The sequence below is a fragment of the Balaenoptera physalus genome, assembly GCF_965194825.1.
Source record: "Balaenoptera physalus genome assembly, chromosome: 8".
NCBI classification, from domain to species: Eukaryota; Metazoa; Chordata; class Mammalia; order Artiodactyla; family Balaenopteridae; genus Balaenoptera; species Balaenoptera physalus.
Genome location: NC_138887.1, coordinates 59,271,210 through 59,291,814, shown reverse-complemented (window position 1 = coordinate 59,291,814; position 20,605 = coordinate 59,271,210). Strand labels below are relative to the sequence as shown.

The 20,605-nt window shown below is 35.3% G+C and overlaps 1 protein-coding gene across 10 annotated transcripts in view; it reads left to right on the top strand.

Annotated features, from left to right (window-relative positions):
* Positions 1-20,605, top strand: part of PHF14 (PHD finger protein 14) — a 198,173-nt gene that overhangs the window by 176,845 nt on the left and 723 nt on the right. The window contains exon 19 of one of the 10 annotated variants that reach the window (XM_082471730.1): positions 7-59. The exons of the other annotated variants lie outside the window; for them this stretch is intronic. Within the exon in view, the coding sequence (XP_082327856.1) occupies positions 7-59 (53 nt within the window). The remainder of the gene's footprint in view (positions 1-6; positions 60-20,605) is intronic. 10 annotated transcript variants of the gene reach the window in all.

Here is a 20,605-nt window from a genome sequence, read left to right as displayed (position 1 = left end):
TTACAGGTAAGGAAACTGAGACTGAGAGGTCATGTAACTTTCCCAAGGTCACACCAATAGTAAGTGCCAAAACAGGATTCAGATAGATTTATCTGAGGCCTAATGTATATACACTCTCCACTGTGCTCATGTAGATACTTTGGGTAAGAATACACAATTATTTTACAATATAAAATCGGTTCAATTCTTAGAATACCTAAATGCACACCACCCACACACACACAACGTCAGCAACATTTTTTGTTTTTATGCATGCTCTATTTTTGCCAGCATTTGATTTATTTTTTTTAAATTTAATTTTATTTATTTATTTATTTTGGCTGTGCCGGATCTTAGTTGTGGCACGTGGGATCTTTGTTGTGGCATGCGGGCTTCTTAGTTGCGGCATGTGGACTTATTATTTGCAGCTTGCGGCCTCTTAGTTGTGGCATGCAGACTCTTAGTTGTGGCATGAGAACTCTTAGTTGCGGCATGCACGCATTATCTAGTTCCCCGACCAGGGATCAAACCCAGGCCCCCTGCGTTGGGAGCGCAGACTCTTATGCACTGGACCACCAGGGGAGTCCCCAGCATTAGATTTAAAATCATATTGATTCATTATGGTCACTACTGGCTCATCATGACAAACAGTTCCAGACAGCAACTTAGGAGACTTGAATTCTGATTCCAGCTCTACTATTAAGTAATTGTGGGACCCTGGGGAGGTAAATTATGTATTTTAAGAATGGCTTCTCTATCAGTAGAGTAAAAAGAGTGGATCAAATGAACCATCCTCTAAGTAAAATACCTTCTGTCTCTATAATTTTATGGCTCTTAATAGAGAAGAGTGGTCTGGAATACCACTGAAATCTGTTGTAACTTATGTTAGCATCTGACTTATCTCTTAAATGTGAATTGCTTATTTAATATATTGATTTGCTCTTCTTAGAAATACACACAGTGAGTAGTATTCTTGCTTCAATCAGTCTTGAAATTTAGAGAGGTAATTAGAAGAATATGGGTACAGAATTTAATAGTTGTCTTGAATAATCTATATTATTTTATTTTTTGTTATCTACTTTTGATTTTCCTCATATTACAAATAGAGGTGCTCACTGAATTCTCTTCTGCTTATTGCAGTGTTTCAGTTGATTCTCTTCACATTTCCAGGTATAAACAAATAGGGATGGTTTTACCTCCTCTTTTACAATTTTATACTTCATGTCCTTCTCTTGTCTAATTGTGTTGGCCAGTATCTCCAAAACAAGATTAAATAATAGTGGTATATTTGTCATCACCTTGACTTGGATTGTTTCTAGCGTGTTTCTTGGATTGTTGCTAGCTTTTGAGCTGAAAACGTGTATGTTATTTTTAAAAAGTATAACAAATAAATATGTAAAATATAATAATGAAAATAAACGGGGAGTTGTAGAAGTATAATATGATGCCATTCATATAAAATGTTAAAATAAAAAAACATACCAGGGAGTGATTAATGTCCAATTCAGCGTATTGGTTACATCTGGTAAAAAGGAAGAGGAATGGGATGGGGAAGGAATATCCAGAGGGCTTCAATAAGTGTTATAAGTTATGGTTATGATTATTGCTATGTTTGCAACATTTTATAACAAAATAATTGGACTTGCTGAAGAAACAAGGAGGTGTCTGTTGAGGAATAGAGAAGATAGGAGGCATAAATTGAACTCACTTTTATAATTCAAGTGCATAAATTTCCTGAGAGCAGGGATCAGCTCTGTTCTCCTCTCTACCATGAACATATGCACAACACATAGTAGGTATTCACTTATAATTTTTGAATGAAAAAATAGAGGAAAGAAAGGAGGATATTTTTCATTAGTTTTCCCTATTCCTTCTTTCTCCTTATTCTTTCGTACACATCATTAATTAAGTAAAGCTTAGTTTAAATAATTTAGGCATATAGATCTATTTTGTATATTAGAAGCCTACATTTTTTCTAAATGTACAAAATGTTACCAAGTTTTCCATACAGCTTTCCAGAAATCAACATATTATTACATATTTATTGTGCTGCTTGTGATGTATAAAACACATAATACAAATTAATTATCGGGTACACTACTTGTGTGCTGAGTCCTAAAAATGATTCGTGCTACCTACATTCAGAGGAGGCAAAACGGTATCGCAGTCTCAAATGCCTGCTGTTGCTCAGTTATATTCCTGCTTTATCCTTCTTTTGAAATTGAATATGTCATATATCAACAAGACATTTCAAACTGTGGTGAAATACAGAGTATGCAGGTTATTTTTTTTATTTTAAAAGAAAATTGGAATAAAAAGATCACATTCTGTTTATGTACTTTCTATGATAAAATACGTAACAGTAATTTAAAAAGTTAAGAAAAGTAAAATCATTTTTTTAATGCTGTCATAGTTCAGTGGAGAATTAGAAATTTATGTTTCCTAGGTAATTGTTGAACACCTGTACTACGAAAATTAGCACTTTCCAATTGTTTAACGAATTTTGATTGAACAATATGGTTGCCACATAATGTGGCCATGAGATCATTAACTTTTATTTTCTCATTTTTATATATTTAAACTTATAATTTAATTTTCATTAACTGTTCCATTTTGTCAGTTTTGTATTCAATTTAATATTATACCAGGATTTTCTTTTGAGACCCTTCAGTTTGAACTCTCAACGTTTCCAAGAGCTTCCAAGAGTCCTTCATGGACCTACCTCTGTAGAAGCTTGTGATTCTTCTTCTTAAAAATAGAGGCTATTTTTTCTTTCTCAGCAAGTAAGCTTTTGTGTTAATAACTGTCAAAGAATTGAGAAAGCCATGGACCTCAATAATAAATCCTCTTTACATGAGCTTATTTGAAGACAAAAGAGCAGCCATCCCAAGGTAATGGCAGAATTTTATGTTTCTCAGAAACTGATCCTTGCAACATTTTCCCAATACCCCTTTTTGTTCTCAACTATTCCTGTATCCTCATGAGAGTTAGGAAATATAACACAACAAATCCTAATATTGTCAGAATGCTTGAAAAAATGAAAAGGCAGTTGGTATGTTTATCAGGATTTCTCATAAATAATCTTCAGGGAGCAGAATTCTAAACTGTTCTGGATTTAAAGATTGCTTTCCAATGATTTCTGCAAGACAGACTTAGGATCTTTTTGTATAAATGAGTAATTAATGTGGTCAGTATCTGTTGGGCAAAAAATGAATTATTTTGGAAAAATATGTGAGGTTTAAAATTTATTGATCATGAGCAGTTCTACTTGTCTGCGTGGTATATTGGAAAGAGAACTCTTTGGAGTCAGACAGAGCTGAGTTTAAATCCCAGCTCCTCTTATATTTTTAGGTATGTGACCGAGGGCAGTTCTTCAATGTCTTCAATTCTCAATTTTCTAGATGGGAAATGGGAATAAGACTTATCTTGCCTGGCATTTGTGAGGATTACATACAATGCATGTAAATACTCTGTATTTAATAAGTACTCAAAAAGTCAAAACTACTATTTGTTTCCCATGCATCTATATAGTAGGGAATTTATTCATATAGTCAAGAAATGTTGAGACACTGTGATATGATAGAAATGACACTAGCTTCTGAGGATACTGTGGTTAGCAAGACAGAGAAAATCTGCTATCATGGAGCTTCCACTCTAGTGAAGGAAGACAGATGATATATAAAATAAGTAAATGATCATTTCATTGTGATAAATGTTATGAGGAATGATCTGGTTGGTGGAGGAAGGGCAGGTTCCGTGCATGAAGTCAGAGAACTCACTGATTAAGAACGTATAACAAAAACAAAAAACAAAAAAAACTGGGCATATAAAATTAAAGGCAGAGGAAAGAGCTAGTGCTATTTGTTCAGGAATCAGAAGGAAGACCAGCATGTTTGGAGCTGCTTAAGCAAGTTGGAGAACTGTTCAAGATGAAGCCAGAAACGTGGAAGGGGCCAGATGATAATAGGACTTTATAGGCCATGGCAGGGGTTTGGATTCTACTCTAAACACAGTACTATTGGAGGGTTTCAAGCAAAGGTGGGATGTTTTATTCTCTGTGTCTTAAGAAAATTGCTGCCTACTATATGGACAATAGGTTGTACAACTGTGAAATGGAAGCAAGAAGGCTGATTAGGAAGCTATTAAATTAATCCAGGCAAGAAATATGACAGCATGGACTAAGATGGTAACAATGGAGATGGAAAGCACTAGACAGATTTTAGATACTCTGTGGTGATAGAGACAACAGGAGTTGGCTGTGGGGTGTGAGAGAAAGAAAAGAATCAAGGAATGACTCCTAGAGTTTGCATTTGAGCAATTGGGTAAATTATAGACCAAGAGAGGTATAAGGCTGTTTGGGGAGGTTGGCAGTGGTTAGGAAGAGGAATCAAGTTTGGCTTTGTACATGGTATGTTTGAGGTGCCTATTTAAAAGTTCAGTGAAGACATCAAGTAGCAGTGGACATATGAGTTTAAAGCATGGAATATACGCCAGGCTGAAGATATAAATTGGAGAGTCATCATAAAATAGATGGCATTTGAAGCCCTTTAGAGCCATCTCCAGATAACAGAACAGAGTTCTAAAGACAGTGATGAAAAGAAGTTAAAAGAAATAAAAGATACGGGGAAAATTCAGAGAACTAGGAGAAGAAAATTAAGAAAGATGCCTATGTGGTATTGGTAAGAATGCTTTAACTGCAAGTAATAGAAAGCGCAACTACTTTTTTAATATTTCATACCTTGTAGATTCAGAATTGAGAATATTAGATGTTTATAAGGTGAATAAAGACATTTTCTTTGTCTTCTGATGTTATCTGTGTGTTGACTTTAGGTTTGCCACTCCTTCTTATTCTTCAGGTCTCAATGTATCTGTCATTTTCCGGAGGGGGAGGAGCTTCTATGAAATTCTTAGGTCCTTCTAGTAAAACCCTCATAGCACTATACTTTCATTGAACATATCATAATTGCAGTTACATAGTTGCTCGAGTAACCCATTGTTTTGGACACAGATTACAAGCTCCATAATGCTGGGAGTCTGTCTCTTATGTATCATTTTTTTTTCTGTTTAGCACCTATCACAATACCTGACACATAGTTGATAGTCAGGGAAGAATGTAAATGGCTTTTGTAGCTCTCTGAATGCTCTTTTCAAATAGAGTTTTAAAATGTCATTGTATGTAACATTTTTTCTAATGTTGTATGGCCTAGATCATGGACTATTGAGAAACACTTTATACTTATAGAATAACTTACTGGTCATAGAAAACATTAGTTAACTAAGTACATTTTCAGGCAGGCTTTATAAGTGATTTGGTACTTGCCACATGGCCTACTTTTTGGAATCATTTAAGAACATAGCAGTACATGGTTTTCATTATGATAACAGTTTAAAACAAGGAGTTTAAAAACTAATATTTTTCTTTAAAAAGCAAAATAGTGTTTATATGGTTATCTGTGAATTCAAGATGTGGAAATGTGGCTGTTAGGTTTGACACTGATCATGAAATACAACTATTAGAGAAATTTTCTTGTGTGGAATTTTCTAAAATACTATTTTTAATTTTTCTTGAAGCAAAATCTACATTTTGTCACCCATGAAAAATTAATGTGCCATAAGAAATGTGTTACTTGGATGTCTAATGAGCTATTAATTTCCAATAAAACTGTGACGATTAATGGATTCACTCTAGGGAAAATAGCATTCAACTTGAAATAGAGATATTTGAGGCAACTTAATCTGTTCACTTGGGAGTAAAGTTTTTAAAATTCACTTTCTAAACATAAGTTTACTTCTCAAAGATATAGTCCTTTGATGTTAAGTTAATCTTAATAAAAGAGCAGTCAGTGTAAGTTACATTGAGAGGTATTTTTTTAAAGATTCACAATACCACTCTTTGAGAATGAAGGAGGGTATATTATTTCAATGCCATACCCGAACTCTAGAATATCAATCATTAAAAAAAAAAAAACAACTCTCCTTATGTATTGTCATGGTTTAGTTTTTTTCTCTTAACAGTTTATACCTGATAGACTATAATATACTTTCTCCATTGCACTGTAATTCTGTGCCTCCCTGTCTTCCACATTGGAACACGGGCTCCTCTAGGCAGCAAGACATTTCATTCATCTTTGTTATTTCCAATACCTTTCCCAGTGTCCGACACACAATCATTGTTCAATAAATTTTTGCAGGAGGAAGAAAGGAAAGATTCTAGGAATAGAATTTACTTCAAGAGTTAAGATTATCTTAAAAAGATAAAATGTTTAATATGAGTCAAGGGATGAAATGTATTCGAGCTGTTGTATATTTTGGAAATTAAGCCCTTGTCGGTCACATCTTTTGCAAATATTTTCTCCCAGTCCATAGGTTGTCTTTTCATTTTGTTTATGGTTTGCTTTGCTGTGCAAAAGCTTATAAGTTTGATTAGGGCCCATTTGTTTACCTTTGCTTTTATTTCTTTTGCCTTGGGTGACTGATTTAAGAAAATATTGCTACCATTTATGTCAGAGAATATTTTGCCTGTGTTCTCTTCTAGGAGTTTTATGGTATCATGTCTTATATTTAAGTCTTTAAGCCACTTTGAGTTCAATTTTGTGCATGGTGTGAGGGAGTGTTCTAACTTCATTGATTAACATGTGGCTGTCTAGCTTTTCCAACACCACTTGCTGAAGAAACTGTCTTTTCTCCATTATATATTTTTGCCTCCTTTGTTGAAGATTAATTGACCATTAATTTATTTCTGGGCTCTCTATTCTGCTCCATTGATCCATATGTCTGTTTTTGTGCCAGTACCATGCTGTTTTTATTACTGTAGCTCTATGGTATTATCTGAAGTCTGGAAGGGTTATACCTCCAGCTTTGTTATTTTCTCTCAGAACTGCTTTGGCAATTCTGGGTCTTTAGTGATTGCATATAAATATTATGATTATTTGTTTAGTTCTGTGAAAAATGTCATGGGTAAATTGATAGGGATAACATTAAACCTGTAGATTGCTTTGGGTAATATGGCCACTTTAACTATATTAATTCTTCCAATCCAAGAGCATGGGATTTCTTTCCATTTCCTTGAATCATCTTCGATTTCTTTTATCAATGTTTTATAGTTCTCAGAGTATAAGTCTTTCACCTGCTTGGTCAGGTTTATCCCTAGGTTTTCTTTTGTTTGTTTGTTTGTTTGTTTTTAATGCAATTTTGAACAGGACTTTTTTTTTTACTTTCTCTTTCTGATACTTCATTGTTAATGCAAAGAAATGCAACAGATTTCTGTATACTAATCTTGTATCCTGCTACCTTGCTGAATTCATTTATCACTTCTAATAGTTTTTGTGTGGAGTCTTTAGGGTTTTCTACATAGAGTATCATGTCATCTGCATATAATGACAATTTTACCTCTTCCCTTTTGATTTAGATACCTTTTATTTTTTCTTGTCTGATTGCTGTGGCTAGGACTTCCAATACTATGTTGAATAGAAGTGGTGAGAATGGGTGTCCTTATCTTGTCCCAGAATTTAGTGGGAAGGCATTCAGCTTTTCACCATTGAGTATTATGTTGGCTGTGGGTTTGTCACAAATGGCTTTTATTCTGTTGAGATATGTTCCCTCTATACCCAGTTTGGCAAGAGTTTTTATCATGAATGGATGTTGAATTTTATCATATGCCTTTTCTGCCATCTATTGAGATGATCATGTGGTTGGTGTCTTTTGTTGATGTGGTGTATCACATTGATTGATTTGTGTATGTTGAACCATCTTTGTGACCCTAGAATGATTCCAACTTGATCATGGTGTATGATCCTTTTTATGAATTGTTGGATTCAGTTTGCTAATATTTTGTTGAGGATTTTTGCATCTATATTCATCAAAGATATTGGCCTGTAATTTTCTTTACTTAGTGTCTGTCTTTTTGGTATCAGGGTGATGGTGGCTTCATAGAATGACTTTGGGAGTGTTCCCTCCTCTTCAGTCTTTTGGAAGAGTTTAAGAAGGAGTTTAAGAAGTTTAAGAAGTATAAGTTCTTCTTTGTATGTTTGGTAGAATTCCCCGGTGAAGCCGTCCAGTCCTGGACTATTATTTGCAGGGACTTTTAAAAAAATTACATATCATATTTTACTTCTAGTGATTAGTCTGTTCAAATTATCTGTTTCTTCTTGATTCAGTTTTGTCAGACTGTATGTTTCTAGAAACTTGTCCATTCCTTCTGGGTTGTCCATTTTGTTGGTATGTAACTGTTTATAATATTTTCTTATGATTTTTGTATCAATATTTATGCATTATTCATTGTTATTTCTCCTCCTTCAATTCTTAATTTATTTGGGTCCTCTCTCTTTTCTTCTTGGTGAGCCTAGCCAGAGGTTTGTTGATTTTATTTATCCTTTCAAAGAACCAGTTCTTGGTTTTATTGATTTTTTTCTATTGTTTTTTTAATCTCTATTTTATTTATTTCCTCTCTGATCTTTATTATTTCTTTCCTTCAGCTGACTGTAGATTGTGTTTGTTCTTCTTATTCTAATTCTTTTAGGTGGTAGTTTAGGTTGTTTATTTGGGATTTTTCTTATTTTCTGAGAAAGGCCTGTATTTCTATGAACTTCCCTCTTAGAACTTCTTTTGCTGTGTCCCATTGATTTTGTATGGTGTGTTTTTATTGTCATTTATCTTGAGGTATTTTTTTAATTTCATCATTGACCCACTGGTTTTTTAGCAGCGTGTTGTTTGGTCTCCATGTACTCATTTTTTGTTCTCATTTCTCTTTCTGTGATTGATTTCTATTTTCATTCCATTATGGTCAGAAAAGATGCTTGAAATAATTTCTATCCTTTTAAGTTTGTGGAGGTTTGTTTTGTGGCCTAGTATGTGGTGTATCCTAGAGAATGTTCCATATGCACTTGAAAAGAATGTGTATTCTGATTTTTTTGGATGTAATGTCCTGTAGATATCAACTAAGTCTAACTGTTTTATTGTGTCATTTAGGATCTCTGTTGCCTTATTGATTTTCTGTCTGGAAGATCTGTCCACTGATGTCAGCGGAGTGTTAAAGTCTCCTACTATTATTGTATTCCCATCAATTTCTCCCTTTATGTCTGTTAGTATTTATTTTATGTATTTAGGTACTTCTCTCTTGGGTGCATATATGTTAACAAGTGTGATATCCTCTTCTTGTATTGGTCTTTTTATCATTATATAGTGTCCTTCTTTGTCTTTCTTTATGGCCTTTGTTTTATTTTATTTGTTTATTTTTAAATTTATTTTTGGCTGTGTTGGGTCTGTTGCTGTGCACAGGCTTTCTCTAGCCATGTTGAGCGGGTTCTACTCTTTGTTGCAGCGCACAGGCTTCTCATTGTGGTGGCTTCTCTTGTTGGAGAGCATGGGGTCTAGGCACGTGGCCATCAGTAGTTGCAGCATGCGGGCATAGTAGTTGCGGCATGCAGGCCCTAGAGCATGCGGGCTTCAGTAGTTGTTGTGTGTGGGCTCAGTAGTTGTGGCGCATGGGCTCTGGGGTGCACGGGCTTCAGTAGTTGTGGTGCATGGGCTCGCTAATTGTGGATCGTGGGCTCTAGAGCGCAGGCTCAGTAGTTGTGGCTCGCAGACTTAGTTGCTCTGCGACATGTGGGATCTTCCTGGACCAGGGCTCAAACCTGTGTCCCTTGCATTGGGAGGCAGATTCTTAACCACTGCACCACCAGGGAAGTCCCTGGTCTTTATTTTAAAGTCTATTTTGTCTGATATGACTATTGCTACCTTCGCTTTCTTGTCATTTCCATTTGCATGAATACCTTTTTCCATCCCCTCACTTTCAATCTACATGTGTCTTTTTCCCTAAAGTATTTCTCTTGTAGGCAACATATTGTAGGTTCTTATTCTGTTATCCAATCTGCCACTCTCTCTCTTGATTGGAGCATTTAGTCATTTGACATTTAAAGTATTTATTGATGATTATGTATTTGTCATTTTAAACCTTGTTTTCCAGTTGATTTTGTATTTTTTCTTTGTCCTTGTCTTCCTTTTGACTTTCCTTTTCTGGTTTGATGGTTTTCTTTTGTATTATGCTAGAGTTCCTTTCTTTTTGGTTTTTGTGAAGCTGTTGTATGTTTTTGATTTGTTATCCTGGTTTTCAAGTATGCTAACCCATAACTATACCTACTTGCTTTAGACGGGTAGTCATATAAACTCAAACACATTCTAAAAGGTCTACCTTTTCTTACTTCCCTCCCCGACATTTTGTGATTTCGATGTCCTATTTTACATCTTCATGTTTATCCTTTTGCTGTTCATGGTAGTTATAATCGCCTTCACTGAATTTTTTTCATTGTTTTTTATTCTGTGTACTGGCTTATTTAAGGGATCTTCAGTCCTCTTATATATTTGCCTTTCCTGTTGTGATTTTCCCTTTTCTGTAGATTCTTACTTTTTTTCTATTTAGAGAAGACCTTTCAATATTTCTTTTAGGATTGGTTTACCATTGCTATATTCTTTTAGTTTTTGCTTGTCTGAGAAATTCTTTATCTCTCCTTCTGTTCTAAATGATAATCTTGCCTGGTATCCTAGGTTGCATGTTTTTCCCTTTTAGGACTTTGAATATATCTCGTCACTCCCTCCGGGCCTGCAAAGTTCTGTAGAGAAATCAGCTGATAGCCTTATGGTAGTTCCACTGTAACTCGCTGTTTTTCTCTTGCTGCCTTTATAATCCTCTCTTTAACTTTTGCCACTTTAATTACGATATATCTTACAGTAGGGCTGTTTGGGTTCATCTTGTTTGGGATCTTCCGTGCTTCCTGTACCTGGATATCTGTTTCCTTCTTTAGGTTTGGGAAGTTGTCAGCCATAATTTTTTCAAATATATTTTTGATCCCCTTTTCTCTTTCTTCTCCTTCTGGAATTCCTGTTATGTGTAGATTGGCATGCTTTGTATTATCCCATAGATCTCATATATTGCTTTTATTTTTTAAATTTGTCTGTCTGCTGTTCTGATTGGGTGATTTCTGTTATTCTGTCTTCCAGATCACTTATTCATTCTTCTACATTCTTTAGTTTGCTATTTATTGCCTTTAGCTCAGTTTTCACCTCAGAAATTGAGTTGTCTAATTTTGATTGGCTCCTCTTTATGGTTTCTAGTTCCTTGTTACAGTGATCTACATTTCTATTGATAGTCTTTCTTAATTCCTTCTGCATTTTTATTACCTCCTTTTTGAAATCGGGGTCTGGTAGACTGGTGAGGTCTGTATCATTGTTTGTTCATTTAGGGGGATTCTGTTGTTTTTTAAGTTGGCAGTAGTTCCTCTACTTTTTCATTTTACTTATATTTCTCTGACTCTATGAATTTAGGAGAAACAGTTATCTACTGTAGTTTTAAAGGGCTATTTTTATATGTGAGTGACCCTGTGTAGACCATGTGAGTCCAATATCGTTGGTGCCAGGGTTGTTTTTGGTATGGATGCTTGCCAAGTCTTTCCTCGGGGTGTGCTGGCCCTTGTCTCCTTGATAGACGGTGTGTTTGGTGTTTTGGTGACCAGAGCCTGTGCTGGATGTTGGGCAGGGCCTCCTCTTTGCCCTGTGGTTCTCACAGCCCTGTTGGGGTTAGGGTCTGCTCCCCAGTTGTTGGAGTAGAGGCCCCAGATCCAATTGTGAGCTGTGGTGTGAGATAGGTGGGACTGGAGTGCTCCCTCTGGGAAAGGAGCCACTGCGTGTTCTTCCCCAGGAGCTGTCTGCCAGGATGTGTGACTCTGTGATGCTGCCTGTCACCTGGTGTGTGTGCCCACAGAAATCACTGTTGCTGCCGCTGCACTCGGGCCACCTCCACTACAGGAGCGCTAGTAATCAGTTCAGATTTCAGCCCTGCCTCCACGTGAGCGCCCGCGAAATTCACAAAACCCATGGTGGCAGAAGCTATGCCCTGCTGTGAGCACACTGATAATGAGGCTGCTATGGTAGATCCACACCTCTCCCTTACTGAGTTGACAGTGGGGCTCCTATGACAGATCTGCCTTCCATCCTGCGCACGCCCCCTGTTGTGGCCCAGGCCACACTCCAGGACCTTCAGGCTGTCTCCCCACAGCCAAACTGGTTCCTCTCCCTAGGTCTGTCTGCTGAAGCCCAAGTTTCAGCACCTAGCCACTGCACTCACCAGGAGGCACATATCTCCAGCTGTGCTGGTCTCTCTACCCTGGGGGGCTGCAGGCCAGCTCCCACACTCTCCTCTCCAGCCTCTGAAGCTCCCTGTGTGTTTCAGCACATTTCCCAGCTGGTGAAGGAGGTTCCCAGGGGTGCAGGTCCTGTCCCGATTCCTCCTCTTCTCCCTTTTCCCTTCATCTTACCTGGTTACGTAGGGATCTTTCCAGCAGCTTTGGTTGTATGAGATCTTCTGCAAGCTTGCAGTAGGTATTCTGTGAGAATTATTCCACATGTAGGTGTATTTTTGATGTATTTGTTAGAGGAGGTGAGCTCCACATCCCTCTACTCCGCCATCTTGATCTCCTCCACCCAAATTCTTTTAATATATATAAAATGCCTTTTAAATCTGTGTTGCATTAAACTCCTCGTTGTATTGTGAAGGATAAACAAAATGCTATCATATCCTATTGAAGAGGGCACTTCTTCCACAATGGCCAGTTCCACTATCAATGGCTATTGCTTATATTAATAAATAAATAAAATATGCTAAATATAAGTATTTTCCAGCTTGTATAATGAACTCAGTTATTGCTGAATAATTTCTAGTCATAAAACAGTGCATGTATGACTGGAAATTTTAATGAGCCAATCACTGATTTTTATACAACCTAGAAATTTCTTAGCTATGGAACTATAATTTGACTGGTGAGCTTGCATATCTTAAACATTTTTAGACTTTATTTTTGCCTCATTTTTGCTTGATGGAATTTTTTTTAACTCCTGGGAATTTAAACCTGTATGTGTATGTTTAGAACAAAAAATAAAACAACATAAATTTAGAAATGTCTCTTCTCCTTGAGTACCTGTGGGAAAAGCAGAGGTTCATATGTATTGTTTTCAAATATTAGTACATTTAGGATTTTTGAAATGTTACATTTAGTGAATAATAGATGATTTATGCAAAAATACTTTCTAAAGAGCCTCTTTAAATGTTATTTCTTAATATACCATAATCTTTTAATTCATATACATTGGACTTGTGCTATTCTTATTTGAAAATATACTTATATTGTCCCCTTATGGAATTTGAGGGGTTTTGTTTGTTTTATTTTTCTCTATAGTCAGTACTGACTACCCACCAACTTCAAAAGCAGGTAGCATTTTTTCTTCCAGTTTAATTGAGATATAATTGACATACAGCACTCTATATGTTTAAGGTATACAGCAAAATGATTTGATTTATACATCGTGAAGTGATTATCACAAGTTTAAGTGAACATCTATCATCTCATATATGCACAAAATTAAAGAAATAGAAAAAAAAATTTTTTGTGATGAGAACTCATGATTTACTCTCTTAACAGCTTTCATGTATAACATACAGTGTTAATTATAGTTATCATGTTGTACATTACATCCCTAGTGCTTATTTATCTTATAAGTTGAAGTTTGTACCTTTTGACTGCCTTCATCCAGTTTCCTCCCCATTCACTTCTCCTCACCCCACCCCCTAACCCAAATCTGATCTCTTTTTCTATGAGTTTATTTGTTTTTGAAATTTAATTGACCTCCAATACTGTTAGTTCCTGTTACATAACATTCAGTACTTCTATATATTTCAAGGTGATCACCATGATAAGCCTGGTTACATATGTTAGCATACAAAGATATTACATAGTTATTGACTATATTCCCCACACTCTACATTTCATCAAAAGCAGGTAATATCTTTTAAACCAAAGTGTTACAGATGAAGGAAAGTTAGGGGCCTCTAATGTTCATTTCCAGCATACACTTCTATGCTTATTTCCTAGATATTAGATAGTCTGCCAGAGAAGGAAAATATTTTTATCTTTAAGATCATAAGTTCCGCAGGGGTTATCAAACATAAACCTTATACAGGAACTCATCTGTCAGAGAAGAGTGTTATGGTATTCTTAGCCCCAGCAGGTTAGCACCATATCTTAAATATATCTTAAATACCTAAAAATTCATATTATGAAAGTTACACTTTTCTTCATGTTTATGAGAAGATATAAGCTTATAGAATTAGGTTTATGCTCATTAAGTGTCTAACCTAACTCACACTTACCATCCATCATTCATTTTCTTTTTTCTAATCCTATTTTGCCAGACTCTTTCCTCCCACTCACTGTTCTTCCTTTCCTATAAATATGCTCTCCCTAGATGACTGTACCAGTCCTTAGGGCCTTCCTTCCCAGGTCATAGAGATTCTCTCTTGATCTGAAATCATACATGGGAAATCCAAAGTCTTATTTTTAACTGTCCCATTTCCATGCCACCAAAAGCCACCACAAAGAAGTAAAAAGTAACAGGAGGAACTAAAGACTTAGAAAAGCAAACCTACTCTCCTAGATCTGCTCCAGAATCACAAACTGAGAGATAAGTGATTGCTCAACAAATGAAATAGAATTATTCATATATACTCATACGTGAAATTAGAAATTTATTACTGTCCTTTTATCTATATACTTGGTATTAAAATAAAAGGCCATGATTTTGTAATATTAGGTAATGGGATATTTCTTTGATTAACTATCTTTTGAGTCACTAAGTAGAGAAAAAAGGTAGAAATTTACAAAATAGCTCCATTTTGTTTAACGACTTATGTGTTTGAGCTAGGTTTACTAAGAACATCCCAGGTTACTTTAATTTTACAATGTAGCCCTAGACTTTTTTTTTTTTTTAATGTATCTATTTATTTATTTTTGGCTGTGTTGGGTCTTCATTGCTGTGCACGGGCTTTCTCTAGTTGCAGTGAGCGGGGACTACTCTTCGTTGAGGTACGCAGGCTTCTCATTGCAGTGACTTCTCTTGTTGCGGAGCACAGGCTCTAGGAGTGCGGGCTTCAGTAGTTGTGGCATGTGGGCTCAGTAGTTGTGGCTCATGGGCTCTAGAGCGCAGGCTCAGCAGTTGTGGCGCACGAGCTTAGTTGCTCTTGTGGGATCAACCCTTGAACCCTTGTCCCCTGCATTGGCAGGCAGATTCTTAACCACTGCGCCACCAGGGAAGTCCTAGACTTTCTAATTAAATATGCAACTTCTGTCATAAGAAAAGAACCTCTTATGCTTTTTACTGTGAATTTAATTAAGCATTTCTTGTAAGTTCATTTCAGTATCTCTCATGGCCCACTGAAGTTGAGATTCAGTTGTAAAATAGTAGATTAATTACCTTTTGTATTAAATGAAATAAGAATCTCAAATATGCAACATCAGGAAATTTAATTGTGGTCTTCAATTGCTTATTCAATGCACTGGAAAACTGAATACAGAAGTACAGAAAAAAGGGCCAAAGGTTGTTAAATGTAGCACATCACACACATTTTGCACTTTACTTAATGATCCAAGTGTTTATTACTATGAAGTAAATGCACCATTTAAAGAATTAGAGTGGAATTGTAAAATGTTAAAAACTCTAATTAATTTTAGTCTGAAGCATGCAGCATGCTCATTTTTGCCTAAAACATTTTCATTATCGTATTTTTCCAGTTATTAAGAAAAATTTTTTCCTTATTGTGAAGCACTAGCATATTTTCTGTATTAAAAGCACAATCTTAAATGCCATTGAGAGTTATATCTGGTATATGTTTTTTTTTTTAAGTTTATTTATTTTTGGCTGCGTTGGGTCCTTGTTGCTGCGCATGGGCTTTCTCTAGTTGCGGCGAGCGGGGGCTACTCTTTGTTGCGGTACGCGTGCTTCTCATTGCGGTGGCTTCTCTTGTTGCGGAGCATGGGCTCTAGGCACACAGGCTTCAGTAGTTGCAGCACGCAGGCTCAGTAGTTGTGGCTCGCGGGCTCTAGAGCACAGGCTCAGGAGTTGTGGCGCACGGGCTTAGTTGCTCCGTGGCATGTGGGATCTTCCTGGACCAGGGCTCGAACCCGTGTCCCCTGCGTTGGCAGGCGGATTCCTAACCACTGTGCCACCAGGGAAGTCCCTCTGGTATATGTTTTAAATGAATAAAAGAGAGTAGTTTTTGACCTCAGATCAGAACAATATATTATATATTGCTTTTCTATACTTAGTCTACAACTAACAGAACAGGTTAAGTGTGTCTTCATATTTTTCACCAAAAGCTGTGTATATACTACAGTTTTAAAAGAACCATTATTAAAGCATACAGATAATTTCAACAGTTAATTTGAATCCAATTACAGTAACTTTTCTCTGATTAAAGGAATATTTAAAATCTAAAGAAAATATCATAAGAAAATAGAAATATTTTAAGTTAGTACTTAGCTGTACCTTCTCACTTTATTTTACTGTTTGTACCACCATGTGTGTCTTTGTCTGCTGTGAATAGTAAATTCTGTAAAGTAAAAACAACTGACATCATTCTCTTTGAAAACAGACTCCCATTATGCTTACTTATTTCTGGAAATAAAGCTTATGTTTTCTAATTGTGAAAGTAATCTGTGCTCAGAGTAGAAATGTAAGATGAATGCATGGAAGCACAGACAAGAAAATAAAAATTAATAGCATCACCATTATAAACATTTGAGGTACGTAAGGAATTTTAAATAGAAAAATGGAAAGCAAACAGTTTATTTTAGCTGTGTATTTTTAATGTAGAGGCGACGGTTACCTTGAATTTTCTTCCACATAAAATCTTTGTGCATACGTCACACTTACTTTGAATTTAGAAAACTTGCATTAAGTAGTCATTTCTATTTTGTTTTTTTAAATCTTTTTATTTTGAAATAATTTTAAACTTACAAAAAGTTGCAAAAATAGCACAGATAATTCCCATTTGCCCTTCATCCAGCTTCCTGTAGTGTTATCATCTTCTACTGTTCAATTATTTTATAGAGTGTTTATCTGATGTTTTCTCCTTACTAGATTTAGGTTCATGCATTATTGGGAAGGCTACCACAGACCAGAATTAATGTGCCCTTTTTAGTGCATCTTACCAAAGAGTTAATGTTAATATGTATTACTGGTAATGTTAACCTTCATCATTTGGTTTAGGTAGTGTTTGACAGATTTCTCCACTCTAAAGGTACTCATAAAGTCACCTTTAAAGATATAATGAAATAATGGGGAAAGTTTGTCCCTTTGTATAATCCAACCTTTAAAAGAAATAATTTAAAACTTGACAGTCTGTAGGGTAAATACAGAGTCATCTGTATTCATAGACTAATTTGAGTCCAAACATTACCTGAACAGTAGAAATTCCAGCTGCTAAAATAATTGCTCTTTGTTTGGAGTGGGTTACTTCAAGAGAAGGGAAAAGCAGGGTGGATAGGTTTTATTAATTGACATCAATTCTTTGAACTGTTATGAATCAAATTTATAAATAAGGAAAAATAGAGGGCCTCCTCTTCCAGATTGATGCTGCAAGCTGAGTAGTATTTAAACAGACTCTTCTGGGTTTTATTTGGTGGTAAAAGGAATCTAGTTTAGATTAAAATGGCAGTATTTTTACTTCTCTGTTATAATAACTCTTTTAGTCTCATGTTGCCACCTGGAGCATTAGCCCATAATTACATGGTCCATGTGTGCTTAGAAATTTTCATTCTCCTCACTACAACAATGCTGTCAGTGTACAAAGAGCAGGAAGGCCAAGGAACCACATTTAACTATTTGGCATTATGAGCGTTATTGTTATGTGCATATTCCTGAAATTCCACATGTAACTAGCAGATCTGCAAGGTTGCTATAATCAACATGTTTTCTGGAGTATAAATTAACAAGCTTAAACATTAAGAGGTAAACCTGTCTGCTTTCCAGCAGCCCCAAAGGGTACATTTTCTTGTTGGCTGCTTCAGAACACTTCATGAAACAAATGTCAAACTTGTCAGGGCTGTCACTAAGAAAATGATCCGTGTAGCAAGGTCTTCTTTCACTGGGAAAAAAACAGATGTCTTATCTTAGCAAAGAAAGAGTGACAAAAACCTACCATCTATCAGAAGAAAATTTTGCCTGCCTTTAATATCCAGTAGTGAAGAAATACTTTGGTAAAAAAACTTCCTTTCTTTGCAGTTTCATTCATTATGCATTCACTTGTGAATGATATTTGATTTGCTGCCTGAGCTATTTTAATGATTTTATTAATCTTGAACTGTTATAAAGTTCTTATAAAAATTGACGTCTATAGAGAATGGGCTTGAGGACACGGGGATGGAGAAGGGTAAGCTGGGATGAAGTGAGAGAGTGGCATGGACATATAAACACTACCAAATGTAAAATAGATAGCTAGTGGGAAGCAGCCGCACAGCACAGGGAGATCAGCTCCATGCTTTGTGACCACCTAGAGGGGTGGGATAGGGAGGGTGGGAGGGAGAAGCAAGAGGGAGTGGATATGGGGATATATGTATATGTATAGCTGATTCACTTTGTTATACAGCAGAAACTAACACACCATCGTAAAGCAATTATACTCCAATAAAGATGTTAAAAAAAAAATTGATGTGTAAACTTAGAAACACAAATTAGCACTTCCAAAAAAAACAAACAGAAAAAAAGCAACTTCTAAAATCCTTTCTGGAGCTTTATTATATCTAATTCCAATGTTTTATTTACAGTGATTAAAGTCTTTTGCTGTTATTTTTATTATTTTGATGATATTATACCATATTATACCATAGCAATTACAATGTGTTGGACTCTAGCAGTGGATTAAATGCCTTCTCTGCCCCTCCATAATCCTTTTCTGTATCCAGATCACAGCTATTCTTATACAAAGGGAGAAAGAGATTGTATCTTGTTAACTTACACAAATAGTTTAAAGGCATAGAAAGGCAAGATACTTTTAAGACATTTTCTCTGCATAAAGAAACTTTTGTACCTGTCCTGAACAGGAGGCAGTATTAGAATAGACATGCATTTATTAACTATACTTTATTACTAAGAATAATTCAACAACAAAAAGACTGACATTATATGAAGAATGTTAGTTAATTATGAAAGTAAATATTATAGATACTTCGTAGTCCTCAGGATCATCAGGGTAACCAAGCTTGTTAAACCAGTAAGTCATATTGCTGTGGGAACTTAGCAGACTGTCCACATGATAAAGCCTCTACTTTTTTTCAAAAGCTAAAGAATATGAATTTGATAAGGGTGATTTTGGCTTATGATATTTCAAATATTTTTGCTTATTTCTGTTTTCAATAATGTTTTAGTAAATTCAGAAGTGTAACTACTGGATAAGGAAGGATATTATGCTTTTCCAAATTACAGACCTCTCTTTTACTCATTTTTTATTCCACTGTTTCACATAGTTCAGGAAACATTTATTGGACCCCCCTATATACTAAATGTGCCCTGTTAGGTGGTAGGAATATAAGATAAAGAAGATAAAGCCCTGCCTTGAACAACATATAAACAAATTCAGTGCTACCTAACAAAAATTTCTTGCCACGTTTACCTGCTGTTTTAATACTTTCTGTCAGTGTTTCACTGACAGAAGAGGACAGTGGAAAGTGTGGAATAGGATTTGGTTTTTGTTGGGTTGTAATTAAAATGTAATCTCTAGAGACTCTTAAAGTGGAAACTACCTGTTCATTAATAGATTTTCAAGAGTCAATTGAACATAATATCTCTATTCAGTAGAGACAAATTGGAAAAAATAAAAAATAAACAGCACACAGTGGCTATTATGCTTAGATAAATAAATTAAAATTACATTGCCAAAATTGATAGTCAGAAACCCCATTCCTAGCAGCCAACATATCTAATGATTCAGGTTGATTGATAATATTGATAATTTCTCTGCTTTCCTGGTGTTGACAAAGGCTAAATCACAGGTGCTGTTGAAATTTAGAGACAATGTATGTAAAGGAAGCTTTCTCCACCTTAATGTTTATGGGCAAGGGTATGGTTTTTTGTGGAAAACAAATATATATATATATTTGTTATATATATTATAACATTTAACATATACATATGTTATATATATATAAACAATATATATAAAAATATATATATGTTATATATATATAACATTAACATATACATAATATATATTTGTTATATATATATATATACCTTGATTTGCATTTACTTAATAAAGTCAGTTTACTAAGCAAAGCTCAATAATTATTTAATTGAATTTGGTTTTATAAAAAGATACGGAGATGCAGGGTGATGTGTAGTGATATTGAGGTTATTACTGCTGTCCAGAGATACTTAAGAAATTAAGCTACTAATACTTTAATTAACTCAGTAAAGAGTTAGTGTTTTTTACTTCCATTAATAAAAATGAAAGGCCTATCAGAAATATTAGGAAAGCAAGACTGCTTTGTACTTAGGTGTTGTTGAAGGAACATATATGATGAGATGGGTTATAAAATGTAAGATGAAATATTTTTCCAGATTCTCATTATTTATACTTTGGAGGTCACCATTTAATATTGAACACAAGATACACTTCATTCCTATGGAAGCAGACATTATGATGTCACTTTATTTATTCACCATGTTCCACAGGAACCTGCTATGAATTATGAGGCCACCACTTAGAATCGAAACTGTAGAAGAATGTAAGCATTCTGTCGCCTCA